The sequence below is a fragment of the Calypte anna genome, chromosome 10, assembly GCF_003957555.1.
Source record: "Calypte anna isolate BGI_N300 chromosome 10, bCalAnn1_v1.p, whole genome shotgun sequence".
Taxonomy (NCBI): domain Eukaryota; kingdom Metazoa; phylum Chordata; class Aves; order Apodiformes; family Trochilidae; genus Calypte; species Calypte anna.
In genome coordinates, this window is record NC_044256.1 from 9,702,681 (window position 1) to 9,723,728 (window position 21,048).

The 21,048-nt window shown below is 41.0% G+C and overlaps 1 protein-coding gene across 1 annotated transcript in view; it reads left to right on the plus strand.

Moving 5' to 3' along the window:
- The first annotated feature begins 979 nt into the window (after positions 1 to 979).
- LOC103526895 (tropomodulin-2) overlaps positions 980 to 21,048 on the plus strand; it is a 29,420-nt gene continuing 9,351 nt past the window's right edge. The window contains exons 1-3 of the mRNA XM_030456889.1: positions 980 to 1,038; positions 7,977 to 8,185; positions 9,944 to 10,100. Coding sequence (XP_030312749.1) covers positions 8,060 to 8,185; positions 9,944 to 10,100 — 283 coding nt within the window. The 5' untranslated portion in view covers positions 980 to 1,038; positions 7,977 to 8,059. The remainder of the gene's footprint in view (positions 1,039 to 7,976; positions 8,186 to 9,943; positions 10,101 to 21,048) is intronic.

Sequence of the window (21,048 nt, forward strand, 5' to 3'; positions counted from 1 at the left end):
TGGAGGACCATTTATTAAAGAGTCCTTCTCCTCCAGCCTGTGTCCTTCAGCCTGACACAGCCCAGCCTGGCTTTGGGCAGAAGCCAGCACCCTTCACTCCAGAATGGGCTCCCTGGAGCGACAGATAAAGGGTGAGGGCCAGCAGGCTCCTGCTGCAGGACCTGTTTGGCTGGTTCATCTGCCCAGCCAGTTTGCAGAGGAGGTGTGAGAAGAGCAAACCGTGCTCTTTAGGGCTGGCTGCCTAGTTGCACACCCAGGACTGTCCAGCACATCTGCCAAGGCCATGGATCCACCTGCAGTGAGGGCATGCCCACAGCTTAGTGATGTGTGCAGGGCAGGGGGGCAGCTGGGAGAGCATCCCCACCACAGAGCCGTCTGTTTCCATGGCTTCCATACGGAGGGGCTGCTCTGGGGAGGGGTGAGGCTGAGGCCACCTCATGCCAAGTCAAAGACGAGGTGGAATCATAGGATCTCAGAATGGATTGGGTTGGAAGGGACCTAAAAGATTATCTAGTTCCAATCCAATCCGCCTGCATGGGCAGGGACACCTCCCGATAGATCGGGTTGCTCAAAGCCCCATCCAAAATAATAATGCAATAATATGGTCTGGAGGTGGTACCGTGGGACGTCACCTGCAGGCTTGGGGCAGAAAGAAATGAAACGGGGTGAGGGGAGAACAGGGGGTCTACGGGTATGACCTTACCAGGCGAGGGTGGGAGGGATGGGGCTGGTGGAGCTGCCGGTGCGGCTGGAGGTGATCGGGGCGGGGGGTGGTGGAGGGGGCTGGCAGTGCCTGCTGCTGGTACGGGGGCTGCTGGTACCGGGGCTGCCGGTGCCGGGGCTGCCGGTGCGGGGTCGGCCGGACTACGAGTCCCAGCGTGCCCGGCAGGACAGGGGCCGCGCTGCGCAGCCGCCGCGCCGGGCACCCACCTGCCGCCGCCGCTGGGCTCGGGGCGCGGAGGGGCGCGCAGCCGGCGGGCGGCGCTGGGCTCGGGCGCGGAAGCCCGCGCAGGCGGCGGGGAGCGGCCCCACGGGCGGGTAAGGCGGCGGGCGGGGGCCGGGACCGGGTGGGCCGTCAGGGCATCGCCCCCGGGCCCGGGCGGGCGGTGGCTCCGCGGGGCTCCGCGCACTGCGGAACGGTGCGGGACGAGGCGGGGCGGTGGCGGGTGTCGCAGCATCCCCGGGGCGTCGGCCCCACCCCGGCGGCCCCTGGAACGCGTGAGAACCGGCGGGGCTCCCCCGGGCGGCCCCGAAACGCCCCGGGTCCCGCGGTGCGCCCAGCGCCTTTCCCTTTCTGCCCTTTTTTTGGGGTTTCAGTAGCGCGTTCCACAGGGGAAGAACGCGTCTGTGTCTGTTTCAGTGTGCTCACATCCTTTATGTCAGACGTGAAATGACGAAAAATAGGCGAGCAATATAATAAAATGTGAAAAGAAGGTTTGGGTTTTTTTTTGGTTTTGGTTTTTTTGTTTGTTTGTTTGTTTTTTTTTTTTTGTTTTGTTTTTTTGGTTTTGTTTTTTTTTGTTTTGTTTTTTTTTAAATGACAAGCTCTTTCTCTTTGGAGCTCTCCTGGCTTTTGTATGTCAGAATCCCAGCAGGACCGAGGGAGGGGTGGTCATGCTCTGCTGCCATGGAGCAGGGCAGGATAAACGCACTCGTGACAGGTTCAGGAACAGGACGCGGTTTTGGTAACATTCAGTAACATTTCCAAGCTCCCGAGGAGCAAAATGTGTCCTGAAAGCCAACACATCGGCGTTAGCTATAAGATGTGATCTGTTATCTTTAATTACAAAATTACCAGGGCGGCCCCACACTATTTCTAGGGATTTTGCTGTGATGTAAGCTTTGATGGGTTGTTTTTTTTTGCCAGAGTGAAAATCCACAGTTGGTCAATGAGGAAGATGTAGGGAGATCTGAGGGCTATATCACCATAAAATAAATGAAAACTGGCTAGACTCATGTGACCACCCTGAGCTTAGGATAACATAAACTTATATTAAAAAAACCCAACAGTGTAACATTCAGAAATATATCATCATATATAAATTTAATAATTGGAAGAGGAGATATTATGTGTAGATCTGTGCTTGTAAAAATGTTTAGTAGTCTTCTGTAAGTTATTAAGCTGTGTATGTGTAGTAAATATGTTCAGTCTTTCAATTTCTTCTCATACGAAAGCTTTTCTTTAACTGATGATTTTCAGAAATCGTCCTTGAACTTCCTCTGTTCTGCCCTCGACTTCTAGAGGAAGGAACATGTAATGAGAAAGAAACACCTGGGACCAACTGGCCTAATACTGCAGGCACCACATCCTCCTAACTCCTTGCAAGGGATGGATACAGTTATTAAAAAACTTAACTCCAACCCAGGGGTGTATGGAGGTGCCTCACTGACTTACAGTAACAATATTGTGATATTTTCCATGTTACTTTGCACTCATTTGCTGTCTAATAGACTGCCTGCCTTTGCTATGGAGCTGTATGCTGTGCAGCTCTTAACTGGCTTACACAATACATATATATATATAAATATATATATATATATATACACATATATAGACACAGATATATGTATGTATTTAAAATTTTTACCACTATGTAAAAAATGAAGAGATTATGTGAGTCATTTTAGTGACTTTGCCAACCCAAATTCTGCATCTATCTTTTCTCCCATTCGTCTGGCTTGGTTGGATTTGTCTGAACTTAGCCAGCAGCCCCTCTCATCTCAATAATTTTGTTCAAAATGCTGCATTTTGCTCTCTCATTGCATAACTTTTCTTCCCCAGATTAGTATTGTTTCCAGTATTTTACAACTTCTGGCAAGCTATGTTTATACATTTCTGCATTAAAAAAAAAAAAAAAAAAGCAAGGATTCTCTCCCTGCAGGAGACAGGACAGATGGACAGGTGTGTCTGTTTTTTTCCATTTCCATACTCGATGCTTCACTGGAGTGTCAGAGCACAATCCCACTACTATCTGTAAACCTAAAGTTTGTTCTGTCATCCTCTTCCTCTAGGTAGGAATTGAGTGACTTAATGTTTGCTGGTTTTTAGTGAGACTGTCCTAAATCATCGTATGGTCAATGGTTATCATTTTTGATGTGGAACCAATTCTAGTGGTTATGATCTAAAACTGTCATCCAGAAAGAGGCTGTAAATTCATCAGCCACTGTAAAGAAAGCTGGTTACTTCCCAGGACTCACTTCGTGTTTTGAATGGATGTGAATAATGTCACTAATGTTATTTTAGAATCAATCAAAATTAATTATTATATAATTTTATTCTGTTTCTGTGGGAGAAGCATTAATATTTCATCTTCCCTTGTCAGCAGTGAAAAACCTTTTATGTTATCTGAATCAAAGGGAATACAGCACTTTATATCTTCCATAAATAACTGTACATTGATATGGATAATTTAGCAATATACATGATGGTTATTTTCTTATGTAGAGCATGACTGAACTCCCATTATGTGAACTGATGTCTCACATTTGATTTGCATAGGAGTTGTCAGTTCCTCAGTGAAGAAGCTTGTGGTAATGTAAACTACAGAGTGGCATAAACATTACCAAACTTCAGGAAAGCTCATTCAATCCTAAAGTGGAGTTTCTTATCACTGAATGATTATCCTAAAGGTTCAGGGTTGGTCTATTAATAGCACAACATAATTTTTAGTTATTTAACTCTCTATGGCACTAAACCAGTAACAGAATGTGAAACAACATTTAAAGTTTATTTTATGTCTCCTGGCCCTATCTACATCAGGACCTGTAGCTAACACCATTTTCCTCATACAGACAAAAACTTCAGTTTCATAATGCTTCACTGAATATTCCTGTTGCACTTCTGTGCTGTGCTGGCCCTAGTGCAGCAAAGAAACCCTTTCTAGGCTTTGCTGAGGTTTCTGATCTTCCTAGTTCAAAACCAAGAAGAGACGTGCCCCAAAACATGATCTCTGATTATACATCTCCAGTATGTTCATGGTTAGAAAGGCCATATTGCTTTTTAAGTATAGAAATAAAAAGGAGCATTATTTATTTGTCAAATAATGGAGTATTCCTCAGCTTTTAAGTCTGAGTTTTCAGTAGGCCAGCCTTATTTTTTGTAGCAGTTCCTGGACAGCAAGAGAGGTTCCCTGTCTGGCACTGGATTAAATGCATAGTTGGGAGCACTCCATTGCCTGGACAGTGTGGGACAATCACCCTCCTTCTCCTGAGCATCTGCTTGTGTTGCACAAACACTGCACTTAATCATAATGGCCCCAATCCTATTTATCTGGTCCAGTATCAATTTAACTTGGGATTTATTCCACCTGTTTCTGATTTTCATGTTTAGCTACTCCAGCCTGTGTAAAGAAAAGGAACAATGTTTCCTTATATGCTGATCAGTTTCTATTTTAGTGAAAAACACTATTTTTCAAAACAAATATCCACTACTGTGGATATGGAGATAGCTCAAAATAGACTGGGAATCTGGATTTTGTTCCTGAACAGCAGTTGCCATGATTTGGAAAACTGAGAACTTTTTCTAAAATCTGATTATTAAAAAAAAAGATTTCTTTTTCTATGAAAATACAAAGAACTATTGGATTATTTAACATTCAGCACATCTCTTTTTGCATAATAAATACACATTTCCTTAGAAATTGATGTTGTCTGTATGACAGTATTGTTATCTCTGCAGAACTTCAGAGACATGATGTTTTTCTAGGTGTGCAGCCTCTTTTAGACAGCATGATTGACTTCATGTGCCTTTGTAGCTGCTGATCCATAAAAGGTCCTATAGTTCAGGTTGTTCCAACGTTTCTCAAGGGATCCAAGCCTTCAATGCAAATGGGACCTCTCTGACACCTAATATTAATTCAGCAGAGGACTTATTCTATCTTAGAAGGATGGTGCCATAGTATCAACAGAAACTTCAACCTAGCTACTCTAGAAAAGTCTGCAATTACATATAAGGATTATAACCAAAAAACCACTTACAAACCAGCAAAATATAGAGGAGTTATAGGGCAGCAGGTGTTGACTCCATAAAACAGTAATGATTTTCTGCAGGCTGACTAATGACACCCTTTTTGCCTTTGAAAATACATTTTGAAGGCAATGAGTAAAAAAGCTGCCCCAAATAAGTCAGGAGTATGTAGATCTTTCTTTAGAAGGAATCAAAGATAAAAATACAGCAACAGTCTTTGAAGCTGACTGTGAAACATCTGTGCTCCACAAAGATTTAAAAGTAGCACATGGTTAGCAGAAATGCTGCCTCTTACATCCTGAACTAGCACAGATCTAACAGCAATGCTTTGCTGGTCAGCACTGGGTATTGAAGCCCAAGGTAAGATGTGATGCTCTGTATTGAAACTGAATAATTATTAAAAAAAAAAAAAAAAGAAAAAAAAAGAAAGAAAAAAATGGTATTTGTGAAAGGGGAAATTTGAACTACTCAGTTGCTTACTCTGCTTGTTGCCTCTTCCCAGTAACTTCCAAGGGAAAACTCAGTCCTTTATTCTGCTTCCCTCAGTGTCCCTAATGCAGTGTAACATCCTCTGCAATTACACTGAACACCTCCTTTTTACTCTGTGATGCCTGATCTATTTTTTTATACTAAAAATAACAGTAGGTCGGAGCTGTCGATGAGTTAGGATTGCTTCCTTTCCTGATTAAAGTTTTCATACAATAATCATAACAAAGAAAATGCAGTGAATATATCTGAAAAAGTGAACAGCATGGGCACACTCAGAAAATTCAAACCACAGACAGCATATGGCCCTGTTTACATGCACAAAATTACCAGTATGAAATCCAATTAGGGAGGAGGAGATCATAATCATCACATTAGTATGTGAACTTAAGTCTTCAGCATTTCCTCCCCAGACTGAATGATGCTGAGGTGTTAGCTCCACCTCCTTCCCTTGGTTTCTGACAATGTGACTGTGGTGCAAGGTCAGCAGAGAGCCTGAAGCCAGGGCAGGGGTGTGAGGCATCTCAGCAGAGCTCCAGAAGAGCTTTACTGCTTACAGGGACCGTGGGCAAAGAAATTCCCTAGAGTGGTGTCTTGTGCTTTGGTTCAGCCACTGAAGAGTGAGGTTGATTGAGTAGGGAAAGAGAAAATATCGAGGGAATTCCTGTTGCAAATGTGTGCATGAGTGGAAAGTATGATTTCAAACTCTTCCATGCACTGCTAATCTACCAAGGGTTATCTAAAACAGTGCTTCAGGCCACAAGTTACACTGACACATCTTTAGGATCTGGCTCTGGATTTCACTTTGGGTATCATTGCTGCATATGGTCAAATATATTCCTAATAATAAAAAAACCCCAGAGTTAAAATACTGAAGACTGTCACCAGTGTCTCCTGGCACATCTTCCCTTTATGGTTAAGCACTCGGAGAATTCATAAAGAAATCAGAAATGTCTGAAAGACACAAATCATACTCTCCAGTAATTACCCATTAGTAGACTTTGCAAACCTTTTCCCAAAAGCCATTAAGTGTGTGGTCTTGCTGAGAGCAGAGACAGAATTCTTCTGTGTCCCCTGATGTGACCCATGCAATGCCCCAGAGACAAAGCAGAGGTGCTGCTCCCAAGCATCCTGCACTGCACCAGTGCTGTGTCCAGGGAAACTGCTCTATGCTCTGACTAGGTACTTTTCTAACTACATTTTAATAACCTAACTTTGAGATTACATCTCTGTCTTTTCCAGGGATGCAATTAAACTCTAATAAATTAATAATTTAAACTGTTAAATACAGTTTTAAAAGGCTGTAATCCTCTCAAAGAAAGTTTTCAGCCCAGTTAATGACTGCTGGCTGAGACGTTCTGTGTTCAATGAGCTTATCCAGAGAAACTTAGAGGAGGCACCTGATGCCTTGGTACAGAAATAAGGTACTGCAGCTGAAGTTGGTTTTACTCTTTAAACAAATATATGTGTCACTTTTAAATAAAATGCTTTGATTATTTAACAAGTAGTTTAGGTAACACTTGTATCAATTAAATGTACTTTAAACTAGTGTTCTCTTTAACCAGCAAGGACATAAACACTGTAACTCTTTTGGATTTCTTTTGCCAAAACATCTCTGACACTCATCACATCTGATAGAATTTTGATAACATAAGAATTTTTTACTACTACTGTAGCTTTGTGAAACATCAGATGCTGGCTGACTTCTTCAAAGAAACTTGCAATTAAAGAACAGTTGAAATCTACCCGACACTTGGAATGGCTTGACAATGATGTTGTGATACAAAAACAGGGACAAGAAATAGGACATTAATAGTGTAAAATATAGGAGTGTATAGGGAAAATGGCACTTTTTCTTGGAATAGGATGTTTAAGTGTTTCAAGTCAAGATTATCATGCCTTGCAGTATTCACAGAGTTACGGATTTTTCAAATTTGTAATTCTACTCATTATTCTTTTTTATTTTTTTATTTTTTAATAGAAAACTGAGATCTGTTTCAACATTCATTATTTTAATAGTGAAACTTCAAGCAAATGCAACTTTTTAATGTGGATTCTGAACAAAAGAAAAATAAAGCTCAGGCTTCCAGCTCACATGGAGAGTGACAGAACCTGCATGGATTTTCTTATCTTAAGGCAAGCAAGAACCTGGCCACAGGAAATCAGAGTTTGGGTTGACACATAAACCAGACATAGGTGCCAGTTGGCTGGTTTCCATGACAACTGTAACTCTGAAATTTGTGAATTCAAAAACTTAGCTGGAAAAGTGCACAGCTTTGTCATTCAGAGAGCACTGGTGCTGGCATGGGAATGAGGCAGACTGGGGAGGGCCTGGACCACAATTAAGTCCCCAGTAATGTTGTTCTGATTGTGCATTAATTATCTTTCCATCAGTTTACAGGTAAATTCTGGCTCTAGAATGGATTCTGGAGAGGAATGAAGTGTAAATATGACTCTCATCATGCAGGCTTCTTAGGTTTATATCAGCTAGATGGAGATACTCATCATGCTTTATTGTTAACAGTGAGTGAAGCTGCCAGAAGCTCTGTGTTGCTGGATGGTTGAAATCTTGCAGAGCAGCATTGGTGAAGCAGCAGAGCAGGAGCCATGTCTCTGCCCTTCCGAAAAGAGCTGGAGAAATATAAGAATATCAATGAAGATGAAATACTCAGCAAACTCTCAGAGGATGAACTGAAACAGCTAGAGCATGTTCTTGATGACCTTGATCCTGAGGTTAGTAATGGGGCCTGGGGGATCATAGTTCAAAAGCTGCCTATCATAAATACCACATACTGCAGCATTTTATATTTACATTTATATTCTGTTAAATAGAGGCAGTGTACCCTTAAGAATGAGCAGCTCGGCCAGGGACATTTTGGGTTTATTTCTGTTGTGATGTGCTACTTGCTTTTGTACAGGCCACTGTACCCTTTCCCTATCCCTTGTCTATTTAGAGATGAGCTTGTCTGCAATCTAAACCTTTAATCATGTTTGTACACTGCAGCACGAGGAGAAGATTTTTATGACTTCTATTTCTGAACACAGCAATAAGCAAATAAACATTATGTGAGCTTGTGAAGATCAGATCTTTTGAACTTCTGAAATCTGTTGACTATGTCATTCAGCAGAGATTTTTTTTTAGCTAAAGAGAATATATTTAGGCATGATTAAGAAAAATAAGACTGAGCTATGCAACTGTAGTTTTCTAGAGAACAAGGATAGTTTGGATATTTGAAGACACTCTCACAAAGGATTTAAAGATCTGCAGCCTGGGAACGTTTCAGTTCTACAATTATGAGGTTACAGTCACAAGTCTGCTGCATGGGAATTCTGTCTGTACCTACTCCAAAACCTTCCAAAGTGATGGAGCAGTTTGAAAACTGGCAGGTAAACTGGCAGATTAAATCCATCACTCCAGAGGCAAAGTTAAATTGTAAAAAACCCTCAATGTATCTGTAGCTTCTGGTTTCATACCACAAATTTACCTGGAAATTAGGGGTGTGCTTTACAGCTCTCTCCCTTCATGCTGCCACTTCTGCAGTGCAGGGTCTGGTATGTTCCAGTATCTGGCATCTCAATTGGAGACACAAAACATTCATGACAAAGAAAAAAACCAAACTGTGGTGTATTTGTAGTCAAGCTGCATAAGTACAGTAAATTTACAGCACTCTGGGCATGCTTGCACAGGCACAGATAAAACATCCAGGGATTTCAGTTTATTGGACATGCTCAGAATTCACTGGATATTTGCCATGGATCAGAGTTACTGTACATGTTCAGGCCACTGATGAAGTGTTTCTGCAGTGCTCTGGGGTGTCTTCAACATGTTGGCTTTGCTGCATGTGTGCTGCAAAGTCCATGTACCTGTATTTCTTTCTGAGATTTCCTGGGCAGAAATATGGGAGCCTTACACATCTTCCTATATTACAGGATGCAGGTGCAACCACATGGCCACACACATGGCCATGAAGAGTGGGGCTTCATCTGGTTGTTGCCTACATACTCTAAATAACTGAAGCCTACACGATTCACCACTTAACTTTCTTTGCATGCTATTCATTTCTGAAGTCCAAGAGCCCCCTGCCCTAGAATGAAAGGAATTTTTGAAAGAAATGAAAAGTAATAAACATGAGGAGAAAAAGAGTAAATGAAGAGAAAAAAATATAGAGAAAACTTCTCTATTTACCTGGGCTGCAGACTCTGTGGTTATAACATGTAAAACTAAGGGCTCTGATCTTGCTCAGTTCTTTGGTGCTGAGACTGTAAATACACTGAATGAAAATATTTGGAGGTGATACAAACAAGCAGGCTGGAAGATGCACTGGTATGAATGGTTACGTTCAGTGATTGCTGCAACAAGGAATGCCAATGTGTCAGTGGGAAGTGACATGTAAAGACTGGTTGCACTTAGGCACCAACGAGGCTGAAATGAAATCTGGAAGGCTCTGTGGAGTTGCCTCACCCCCTTTCCATGCCTCCCCTCTCCCCCAGAACGCGTTGCTCCCTGCGGGGTTCCGGCAGAAGGACCAAACCACCAAGGCTGCCACGGGCCCTTTCGACAGGGAGCGGCTCCTCTCCTACCTGGAGAAGCAAGCGCTGGAGCACAAGGACAGAGAAGACTTCGTGCCATTTACAGGGGAAAAGAAAGGTACCAGCCATCTGTCTGGTGGGGTGGTGTAATGGACTGCCTGGGCACAGGCACCCAGCCCTGCCTGCCCTGCCCTGCCCTTTGTGTGGATGCACTGGGACAGAAAAGGTGGAGGCTGTGTCCGTGCAGGGTGATGCTCAGGAGCCAGAGCTGTTGCAGCAGAAGATAAGTGGGGGGTTTATCTGCCATGTAGTGGTCTTCCTTTTAATCAGGTTTAATCAGGCCCAGGGGTGGGTATGGGAACACACCAACCCCAGTCCAGCAAAGGGCTCAATCAGCAGTTCTCAGATCAGCAAATGCCTCTGTTTGCAGTCAAGGATGAACAAAGGTGGCCTCCCTGACTTTGCTGGGACATGTTCAGCATTAGGCCTGTGCAAGGGTACTCAAGTGGGGGATGTGTTTAGGAGGAAACATATAAATGCTTTTCTAAGTAAGTATTGCCTGCAGTTGCTGTAAATAATAGCTTAGGGAATACACTTACAAAAAATAAGTGGTTTTCCATTTATTTATGTGTTTACTTGCACATCTGGCAATGCTATTCTTGCACACAGTTTTGCTGCTTCCCTTTTTCCTACAGCTACAGAAAAAAAAGGAAAAAACCAGGAAAATCTGATTCTAACCATTCAGCATTAGTAGGATAACCTTAGGGCAGGAACAGTCATGTTTTTAAGCAGACAATGTTTCTTTAGCACCATTACCTCCTTTTTCTCATTTATATACAGTGAATAACAATGCCTGCCTCAGGCTACCCTTCATTCAAGAGGGAACTTGTTATATCTGGGTCTATTTTTGACCATCTGGTGAATTTGCCCTTATTTCAATGGGTCCAGCTTAAGGGAAAGCAGATACTTCAAAAAATTCAAGTGCAACATCTTTTACTTTATGTATTATTATCAAAGATATAAAATGTTATTTTCTGGCCAGGATTTGTAACTGGCATTACACAATGTTCTCATTCTTTGAAACAATGGTTTTAGACAAAGGAGACAGTTGTCTGCTCCATCTGATTGATGTTATCATGCTGCATATTCTTTAACCTACTTTTCCCTCCATCATAACTCTCAGTGTTACCAGCAGGGCTGATGCTGAGCCCACTGAAGTGCAGTGACACTGCAGTGATTCTGCTCATAGCAGGAGTCATCAAGCACATACTGTACAGAAAAGAAAAGCTCATTGTATTATGGAGTTACTACCAATCTTTCCCCCTTCCCAGTCTCCCACACACCAGTGTGTTAGCAGTACAAGTTACCACTTGCAGGTCTCTGCACATTCACACTGATCCCTTCCCTCAGCTCTCATCTTACTGATGTTTACTGACTTCAGTCTAAGACTTTGTGTTTTGTGCTGTGGTAATGCCTGAGATCTCCCAACATGCCTGAAACATAAGCACAGAAGAAGCCAGCAGTGTGTGGAACTGCACATCCCCACAGGACTGGCACTTGATCTGTACAGAACTAATCCCTGCTTTGCCCCTGGCAGTCTTGCTGTATGCACTGGCCTGTTTATTGTGTTTCAGTTTTCTTTTGAGGAGGCTAAACCAGTGTGAGTCCTACATTTGCTTCCAGATGCCTTTAAGGTGCTTGTTAGTGCTGCTTATTAGTTCCTGGTTTCTCTGGTGTGGAAATGCCACAGCTTTGCAAACATGGATAGCCACACGTGTTACTTTTCCCTCAGCACAGAGTGAATTCAGCCATGAGAGCATTTAAAGCTGTTCTTGGGTTGGTATTTGATTCACTGTGGTCTTTTACTTCAAAACTACAGTTTTTAAGGATTATCACAATGATGAGGTTATGATGGCATTTTTGACTAAGGGAATTATTCCCTTAATTCCCAGTTCCTTGTACAACACCAGTTCCTGACAAAGTCTTCAGTATATGTTTTAGCAAATTAAGTTAAATGAAAACCACCACATATGATGTCTGCAGTCATTTTGCAGTTATGGCCTAAACACAAAGAATTTTAGTAAACTTTCTTTGAAGTCAAAGGCCAAATACTATGAAAATACCCTTTGTTTCTTTGTTAATATTTGAAATAATTGAATAAATCCAAGCTCTGTAAACATGATGAGGCCCAGTACCTTCACAACTGAGAACTGGATGAATAGCACAGTGTAATTTTTGTGCTGCTTTAAGGGAAACTGGCTTTAAGGAATAATCTGTTTATTTTGAGTCTGATCCCCTATTGGTACTTGAACCTCTCTCCTGCTGCCCCCACTTACTTTGATAGGAGGTGTTCTATGAGACATCAAGCATTGGGCTTCATTGGGCTTCTTTGTCTCCTTTTCTTGTTCTTCTTCCCCCTTGCTCCACACTGCAAAGACTTCATGCAGAGTCTGAGCCTTACAAAACTTATAACTGACAGCTCCATTTCCAAATGTAGTGAAAGCTTCCTACTAATTATGTTATCATTCTGCTAATTGGGTGAATCTGGGGAAACATGGTGAATGTCACACAAAGGCCACATGTGGCTGGCTCTGAATCTTATGATTTGTGCTTTTAAGTATGGCACTACTTATTTTGACAAACCTGATTGAAGAGACAAGAAGAGAATGGTTGTATTAAAATATTAATGGCTTGGTTTTCATTTAGGATATTTTCTGTGCAAGGAAATAAAGCAATTCTGCCAAGACATTTCTAAGATATGATATCACATGCCAGTTTTAAAGTCACTTTAGATAGAAAAAGAATTTGTATCCTTCCAAAGCTTAGTAATAAATTCAGGATAAATAATTTACATTTCTAACCTAAAAGAAACTGAAGAGTATCTTTTGAGGAAAAGCTTAGTCTCCACCTTTTGCATATTGATGGTCTCTAAGGTGTATTTACAGATTGGTAAATATTTATACCATTCTATTATAGAGGTGACTGTTAACTGATTTCTTTAAATTATAGTGACACTATAATGTATCCATACTGTAAATATTCCCCAATTAATTTTACACTAATTCTACTACTTTAAAATTAAGTTATGGGAAAGCTTCAAGATGCATCTGGTTGTGTATAATTAGAAACAAGGTGTTGAGGTCAGTGTACCATTTGGCACTCACTATTTACCACCTGCAAATATTTTTGTGTCAGTAGGATTAGACTATGTCAAGTATTGTTTAAGCTTTTGTGACTGTTTTGTACTTTGATATTTTTCTGCCACTGAGAAAGCATTTTTTTTTAAATTTAGGAAGTGGGATGTTCCTACCAAATGTTAAGTGGCATTTCTCCCAGTTCCTATATTTTATCATGCAAAGTTGATGCTGACTTGAAAACTCAGTGATGAGTGAAAAACAAGGTGGCATTTAAAATATCCTCCTTCCAGAATAGTCTGTGATACATCATTATTGTTTATCTAGTGTCTCAGCCTCTTTTTTTTTTTTTTTTTTTTTTTTGTGTTAATGATGTATTGTAGAGCTCTTGACCAAAAAGCAATACCAAAAAGTTGTTAAAGGACAAAATTCAGTTGCCTGTGCTGGTCTGTATGTGCTGAACAAACCCACCATTGTGCTACAAGACAAGCCAAAACACATTCCAGAGGTACAGGGATATTCAGAGTGGTTAAAACACAGGAAGTGTTAAATATGAGCTGAAGGTTGGGGGTTAGCTGGAACTGCCTCCTTTTTGATTGTAATTGTGGTTTTGAGAGGTTGGAAATTTTTGGCAAAAACAAGCAAATGGGATGCACGAGGGTGTTTGGCCTCTGCCTAATTTCAGCTCATTAACATATTACAGTAATTGCTGTACAAACAATTTGCCCACCCCCCCAAACAAACAAACACTTTTCAGGCCTGCATGGAATTGCTCTCAAATTTCCACAAAAACCCAAGTTTTGTGCTGAATTAGGGCCAGAACAGTTGCAGCCTGATAGACACACACCCAAACAGTTTTCTCAGACCACTTTTCCCCACAACTTCTCCACCACAAGCCAGGGGTGGGTACTTCATATTGAATGTCCATGTGGCAAGTGTTTGCTCCCTTTGGTCCATACCACTGGGGTATGCAAACAATCTGGTGGCTTTCAGGAACATCATCTGCTCAGCAGTTCATCAGCCATTCCTACAAACAGAGGGTTTGGTATTAATGAGCAGTGGACATATAGGAACATATAGGGAGCAGGGCTGATAATTGTAGCCATAGTGATTGGCAGTTTTGAAGTATTTAATGTATTTTTTTGCTTAGTTTCTACTTAGGATAGATATTCTTGAAATCCTTATATAGAACCTGAGGAGTTACCTAGACTGACCCAATGCCTGCAAGACATGGAGCTGAAGCAGCTGGTTATCAGACTCAGGTCACTGTGAAGCCTTTTTCTGTGACATTTCCAAGTGCATGAGAGGTTCAGGAACAAAAAGAAGAGGTGGAGAAAGAAGGGGGCAGTGCAGGCACAAAATATTAAAGAGCAATGTGAGTGTTGCATGTTTTCCCCTACTGAACTCTGTATGTGCATCTGATCATGGTTAAGACCTGAGTCCTACTGTGATGCAAACATAAACTCTTAACAACATTTGTTTCTGCCTTGTTGCAGTGGTTCTGTTACCTACATGATACTAATGAAAAATAATTGGAAAAAATTATGTTGCTGAGAAATATTATTTTATGTTAAAAGTTGACTATGCCATTTTTAATTGCTATTATTCCTGTTTTGACCTTTCACCACTATGCCTTCTTTCTACAACATCTTCTACTGCTTGCCAAACCATTTCATTTTGGATCTGATCCACTTCTCAAAGTCATGGAAAAATTCCAGTGGATTGGGCTATTATTATTTGTGGCTGGATAGCAAAGGGGAAGGGAACATGCTTGTGATTAAATGTTAGCATTTTTAGCCAACTGATAAAAGGGAAAAGGAAGAAAATAAGCATGAGTAAGCCAGAGAACTTTTGGGCAAACCCTCTTTTCAGTTGCTGTGGCAGAGAACATCTATCTTGCATCTTGTGCTGTGCCAAGCAAGAGTATCAATACACAGCCCTGGTAATAATGCCAGTCATTTGCAGAAGGTCAGAGGACTAGAGTAGATGCTAATGAGTTCCAATTCCAGTTTCTCTAACAGACTTCATACAAAACCATTAGCATTTAGAAACATGGTGCCCTTCTCAGCCTGACAAAAGCAGTCTTTTCACTCCTAGCACTGAAATGGCTTAAATTTTTGCCACCTTCTTCCTGTTCTTGAAGGCTTAACTTTAGAACTGATGTTTTGTCTCTTAAAGCACTGAAAGTGCAGCAGTTGCTGACAGGAATGCCTCTAGCCAGTGCCTCTCACTGCTGCCTTGTGTAAGACTCTGTTTTAGTTGCTCATGACTTTGCCAAACTCACAGAGTTCACACTGAAATTTCCCATGCTGGGAGCCTGCCCCAGGCCGAATTTTTGGAAAGTGTCAGCAAAAAGGAGTCAGCTGTTTCCAAGAACAAGATTAGGAGAAAATACATTGTTTTAGCCTTCTAAAGTAAATTTTTCCAGCTGTTTTTTTTTTTATGAGCTACAAGTGCCTCCATTCTTTGAAGGGGAATCTTGCAATGTATGCCCTTTACAACCCCCAGGGAAATACACTCGAGTTTGGCATCTTCAGAATATTTTACTTTCATGTACATCCAGTTTGTTACAGTCTTTTCCAAATATTCCCCCTGCAGTGCATGTTAGTCGTGTCCTGAGAGCTTTTGCTTGCCTGTGCAGGCAGCAGATGTGACAGCAATGCCCTGGCAGCCCTGACCTGGAGGGTGCAGTCTGGGTGAGATGCTCTTCCAAAGAGCTCATCTGAGAGGCCACTGTCACAGCAGAACCAGGGCAGGGAGAATCTCTCCTGCTCTGAGAGTGCTCCCCTCACTTTGGGAGGACTCTGTAAAAAGCACTGGTAAAGAGCCAGCAGAGAGGCCAGTGCACAGAGGAAGAGAAATTGTTTTTTGAGGAGCTGTATGTGAAGGATGAAGGACAAGTTGTGGCAGCTCTGGGGAAAGGAGCTGTAAAAAACACCAGGGAAGGAAGAGAGGAAAGAGGGAAAGGAGATAATGGGAAGGGTCAGGATTCAAAGATGAGCAAGGATGGGGAAAGCATGGGGGTAATGAGAAGAAGGACCTGTGGGATGGGAGAAGAGAGGAACAGGAGTGTGTCATCTGGCTTTGCCTCAGTTTCAAGGTTCTCTGATGCTCCTGAGAACCTGAAGTCACAGCCTGACTCTCTTCCCTCTCTGCTGCCATTCCACATTGGACATCAGAGCTTTCTGCTGGTGATGCTGATGCTGAAGGAGGTGAATTCAGGTGGTAATCCAGAGGGCAGCTGTAGGACTACAGAGATCCTAATAGTTACGTTCTGTCACAAATGTGAGGGTCTGATTAAATTCTGAGCTTCCTGCTGTTCTATAGATTATTTGTTGGCTGTTGTTTATTTTTCTTTGAGAAAGTTTACTTTTCAGAAGAATTCTTTAAAAGGTATCACTAAGGTGGCAGAATCACAGCATGCTCATCAAAGTCAAAGATGCAGCTTCAATTTAACTTCACTCTTTGTGTACACACACAATACATTTAATAACTTTGGAAAGCTTAACTTCACCCTCCTATTCTGTTATCATAATTTTGAAAGCATAGAATATGCAGACACTAATCCAAGAGAAAGAGCACAGCAGCAATTGCAATACTGCATTTTAATTACTAGTGGCTTTCAGCTTCACACTCGAACTTGGCCTTTTTTCTTCTTCATAGTACAAATTTACTCCTGCTGAGAGCTAATTTAGCTCCATTTTCATTGAGCTCCACGGAGAAGTTTAAGGAAACTTCAGAAGAAAAGAATGGTACGAAATGGAAAAAGTGAATCAGGTGCCTGTGATCTATGCAAGGCAGATTTCTAAGATTATTTCACTTCTAAGGTCAGCGTAGCATTCTGGAATTGAGAATAAACAGGCACTCACTGTCATCAGTGATTCATTAAAAAATAAAAAGTAATAAGTGTAACCAGATAGTTTCTTGAAAGTACATTAGCCTGAGCTACAGTTTATAGGAAAAGAAAGCACATAATTGTTTTACAGTTGTGACAGAAAATGCACTTGTATTATAAAATTAAGTAACTTAAATAAAACTGATTTGAAATAAAAGGGCATTTTTACAGCTGGTCTAAATAGGATTATTCTCCATTGCTCTGTGCTTTGCCAAGTTTGGGCTCATACAGTTATGGTTTGTACAAGGTGTGAATAAATTCTAAGTATCTGAACTAAATAAAATGGTGGCAATTTATATTTATTCACAAAGTCTAATGACATAAGAAGGAAGACAGAGACAAGACATACAAGAAATGATATTCCACATGCTATAAACTATAAATGAAGATGAAAATGTTTTTTAGATTGGACACACGAGTAAAATCCTACCAACTATGCTATTCAAAATCTTTTTTTTTTTTTTTTTTTTTTTTTGTCTTTATATAACAATAAACAAGCAAACTTAGTTCAGGATAATACACATGAAGTAGTTCCCTGCTCAATTAATATATTTCCTATAGGTGTACATATGTGATCATGTAGTTAACTGTTATTGTACACAGAGATGAAGGTAGGGAAAGGTCTCATTTCCTTGCTTTACTTTGACATTCTTTACTAGGGGCATTTGCATAGTGCAGAAAATCATCACTTTCTGAAACCAAGTGGCCAAATTACATCTCTGGTTTTACTACAATACCCAATGTGTTTCTTTTTGTCACAGTTTGTTTTGCTTTATTCTCACTCTGTAGCCCTTTTTACTGAATCCTTTTTTTTTCCCCAAGCCTATTTCAATAAAACATGAACCATATCATATTTCAATTTGAATAGAAGTTTTTCAGTGTGTGAAAGGAACAGGTCTGGTGTTACACTGAGCTGGGGAAAATCTCTGCTCACTCCGCTCACAGTCAGAAAGTCCCCAGGGCTGTAAGAAGCCACTTCAGTAGTTATCTAGGTTACCACAGGCTCTTTTCTCAGTCTGACAGAAAGAAGGGGAGAACTGCATTGGTTTATGCTTAAAATTTCATGTTGAAAAAAAACACTTTGGTTTCCAGACATTTTGGGTTTCCATGCACATGTAAAAATAAAATATTTTAACGCTTACTGTGTTTTTTTTTAACTGGAATGGAATTTTATTTTGCAATTAAACATAAGATTATGTTCTTTTTGTGCATAAATGTGGTTGTCTTAGTGTGGTTACACACTGGTGTAGCTCTAATATGCTATGTAGAAATGTAACTTTTGTCATCACTGTGTTTTCCATTGGCAGAAAATGAGCTACTGCTATTAAGACCTAGCACATAATACCAGCATTTTCTGGAGGCAAAATGTAACACAGCCAACATTAATTATGAAATGTTATAATAAATTACCTTCTAAAACACAGTGTGAATGTAAAGAGCACCAAGAGCAGCAGCCTTTCTTCATAAATCTCACTTTAAAATAATAAAATGTCACAATTCTTACAAGGCTTCTTCCAAATAATAAATTTTAAATTTAAACCTGGACCACTGAAACAGGCAATCTATAACCCATATTTTATTTTGTCAGTGAATTCCATGATGGAACTGTATAATGAATTTATACATTATGTGGGACTAGGAGGGACCTCCTGAAACTTTAAACTCTGTCCTTAAAATAATGAAGGAAAGCTGCTTGTCAGCCATCTCTAAACACAGACACACAGTTTTGCTGTTGGGGGACAGATAATGAATTCCTAATAGTGTGCTAAATGCATAAGCTCTTCCAACCTCTGTTGGCTGTGCTACAGCATCTCTTCACAGTGGGATAATGCAAAAGAATGTTCTTATTTAGATAGCAGAAAAAAAGCATATTTTTAAAATGCCACTGGACACCAGCAAGGGACCACATATATTAAAGATATATATTACCTCTTTGACATGGCCTTGCCCCTTTAAATATTTCATGTAACCATTAATAGGATTTTTTTTCAAAAAGACTTGCCAAGAATGCTTTAAGTGAAACTATAGTTGGGAGTCATATACACATTTTAAAAGATTTGGGCTGCCAGCCAAGTCTTACGTATGCCTGAAACAAATGCTTAAAAATTGTATTCCTATGTATGTGAACTGCACAGGAAAAGTATGAGCCTGTCCTGGTTTCCATTACCCCTGGATCTCTTGCTATACAAGGCCAACTCACATCCACAGCCCACAGAAAAGGACCAACTGCAGTCCATAGTACCTGAGGTCCTGTGTCCCCTTGTAGTTGTGAAAGTATAGACTTCCCTCAGCATTTAACAGGCTGCCTGGGGTTTGGGTCTGGGAGGAATAGCTCACTGTGAGATGTTTCATATAGCCCTGGCTCTTTGGTGTAGAGCAGTAGGAGACAGCATCATCCACCCAGAGAAAGCTGAGAATTGCCTCAAGATCTCACGTGGCCTGCTGCTTACTTGAAACTCATGTGGAACCACCACTGATCTGAAAGGAAAATATTTCACAAGCAGCAGGCTTTCTGATCAATTGTTTACACAGGTTTTCTGATCAATTTTGGTCTCTAGCTTCCAGAAAAATCTTTTTTTTTCCTTACGTGTTATCCTTACCAGTCAAGCTCACTTCAAAGTCTTGGTCAGTGCCACCATCCAACCCATCCAGCTATAGGGTAGTACACAGAGAGTCTGAAATCTTAGCACCTCTGCTGTTATGGAATCTGGAGAGACTAATCTATCTTCAGAGAATATTTCTCACCCCAAATTTCCCCTGGACTTTCACTTGGTTTTGTTGGGATGTCCATCTCCAATTCATATCAACCTGTGTGCATGCTGAAAGTGAAAATTATTCTTATCTTCGGCCCACAAAGGCTTTTATCTTCTAGAAGCCTCTTCTTAAAAAGTGACTTAAAATTTCACATGGAAAACAAATCATAATGTGATGCTCCTTAATCTTTCTACATAACCTTCTCAAATCATTTAACCTTATTACAAATATCTCTAGGGTAAATTATTTGAATCCTGTGTCAGTAAACTCTGTGTCAGAACTTTGCATTAAAATTTTTTCTCAGGTTATTCAGTGACCTCAGTCATGGAAACTGATGGTACAGAAATTGCTTTAGACAAACTTATATGAAAGAGAGATGAATTGGTTAATATCTACATGAAATGGATACTTTGGACCATTATGGGAAAAATTAATTCACAGAAGGATGCCAGAGTTGAAAAACCAGGAGCAAAGAATTAATCATTAAATATGAGAAATGAATGATAACAAAATAATATCACCGAGACAGTTAAACTATTTTGGACACATTTCAGAAAGCCACAGGATATACTTCAAACAGGACATGTAGAGTGTCCAAAGCTGTACAAAAGAGATAATTTAAAGTTGACAGAGGACCAAAGCCACCTGCATCCAAAGGTCATCACCACTTAGTTCCCAAGGGATTAACCTAAGCCTGCTTGAGGGGTACTTGTTAGGGACAAGATGAGGGGAACTGCTCTTCAGTGGACATTGCTGTGATATTTCTGTGAATTCCTGTGACACCAACTCTTGCATGTGGCACCATCTAATATAGAACTGGCTGTACAGGGTTGTTTCATGACAGTGCTGAGTGGGAGAAGAGCCCTCAGCCCTGCTGGGGATGCAGTGCTGCCCCAATCCTTATTTAAAGGGCCTTTGGCTGAGCATTTCCAGCTACATCACACTACTGAGTTAACTCTAACAGCAGCCTAAAGGAGTACTCTGTGTTGTTTCTGGATTTATTCTACAGTCTTCTTATTTCAGGGCCGATGAACTCAGTCCTGGGGGAACATCACATGGAAACACACAGCTGCTAACCCCAGTGTATCAGTAGTGTACAAAGAGAGAAAGAGGGCAGGAATCTTTCCTGGGGAAGACGTGGGTGGGTTCAGTTCAGTCTTTTCAGGCCTACACAAATGGTCAGGAAAAGGCTATTTATGTGAGTGCTCATCAAGAGTCACAGAGGGTAAATACTGATGGAGAGGCTGGGAATGAAACTGAGTTACTGGAAGAAAGGAAGTTTG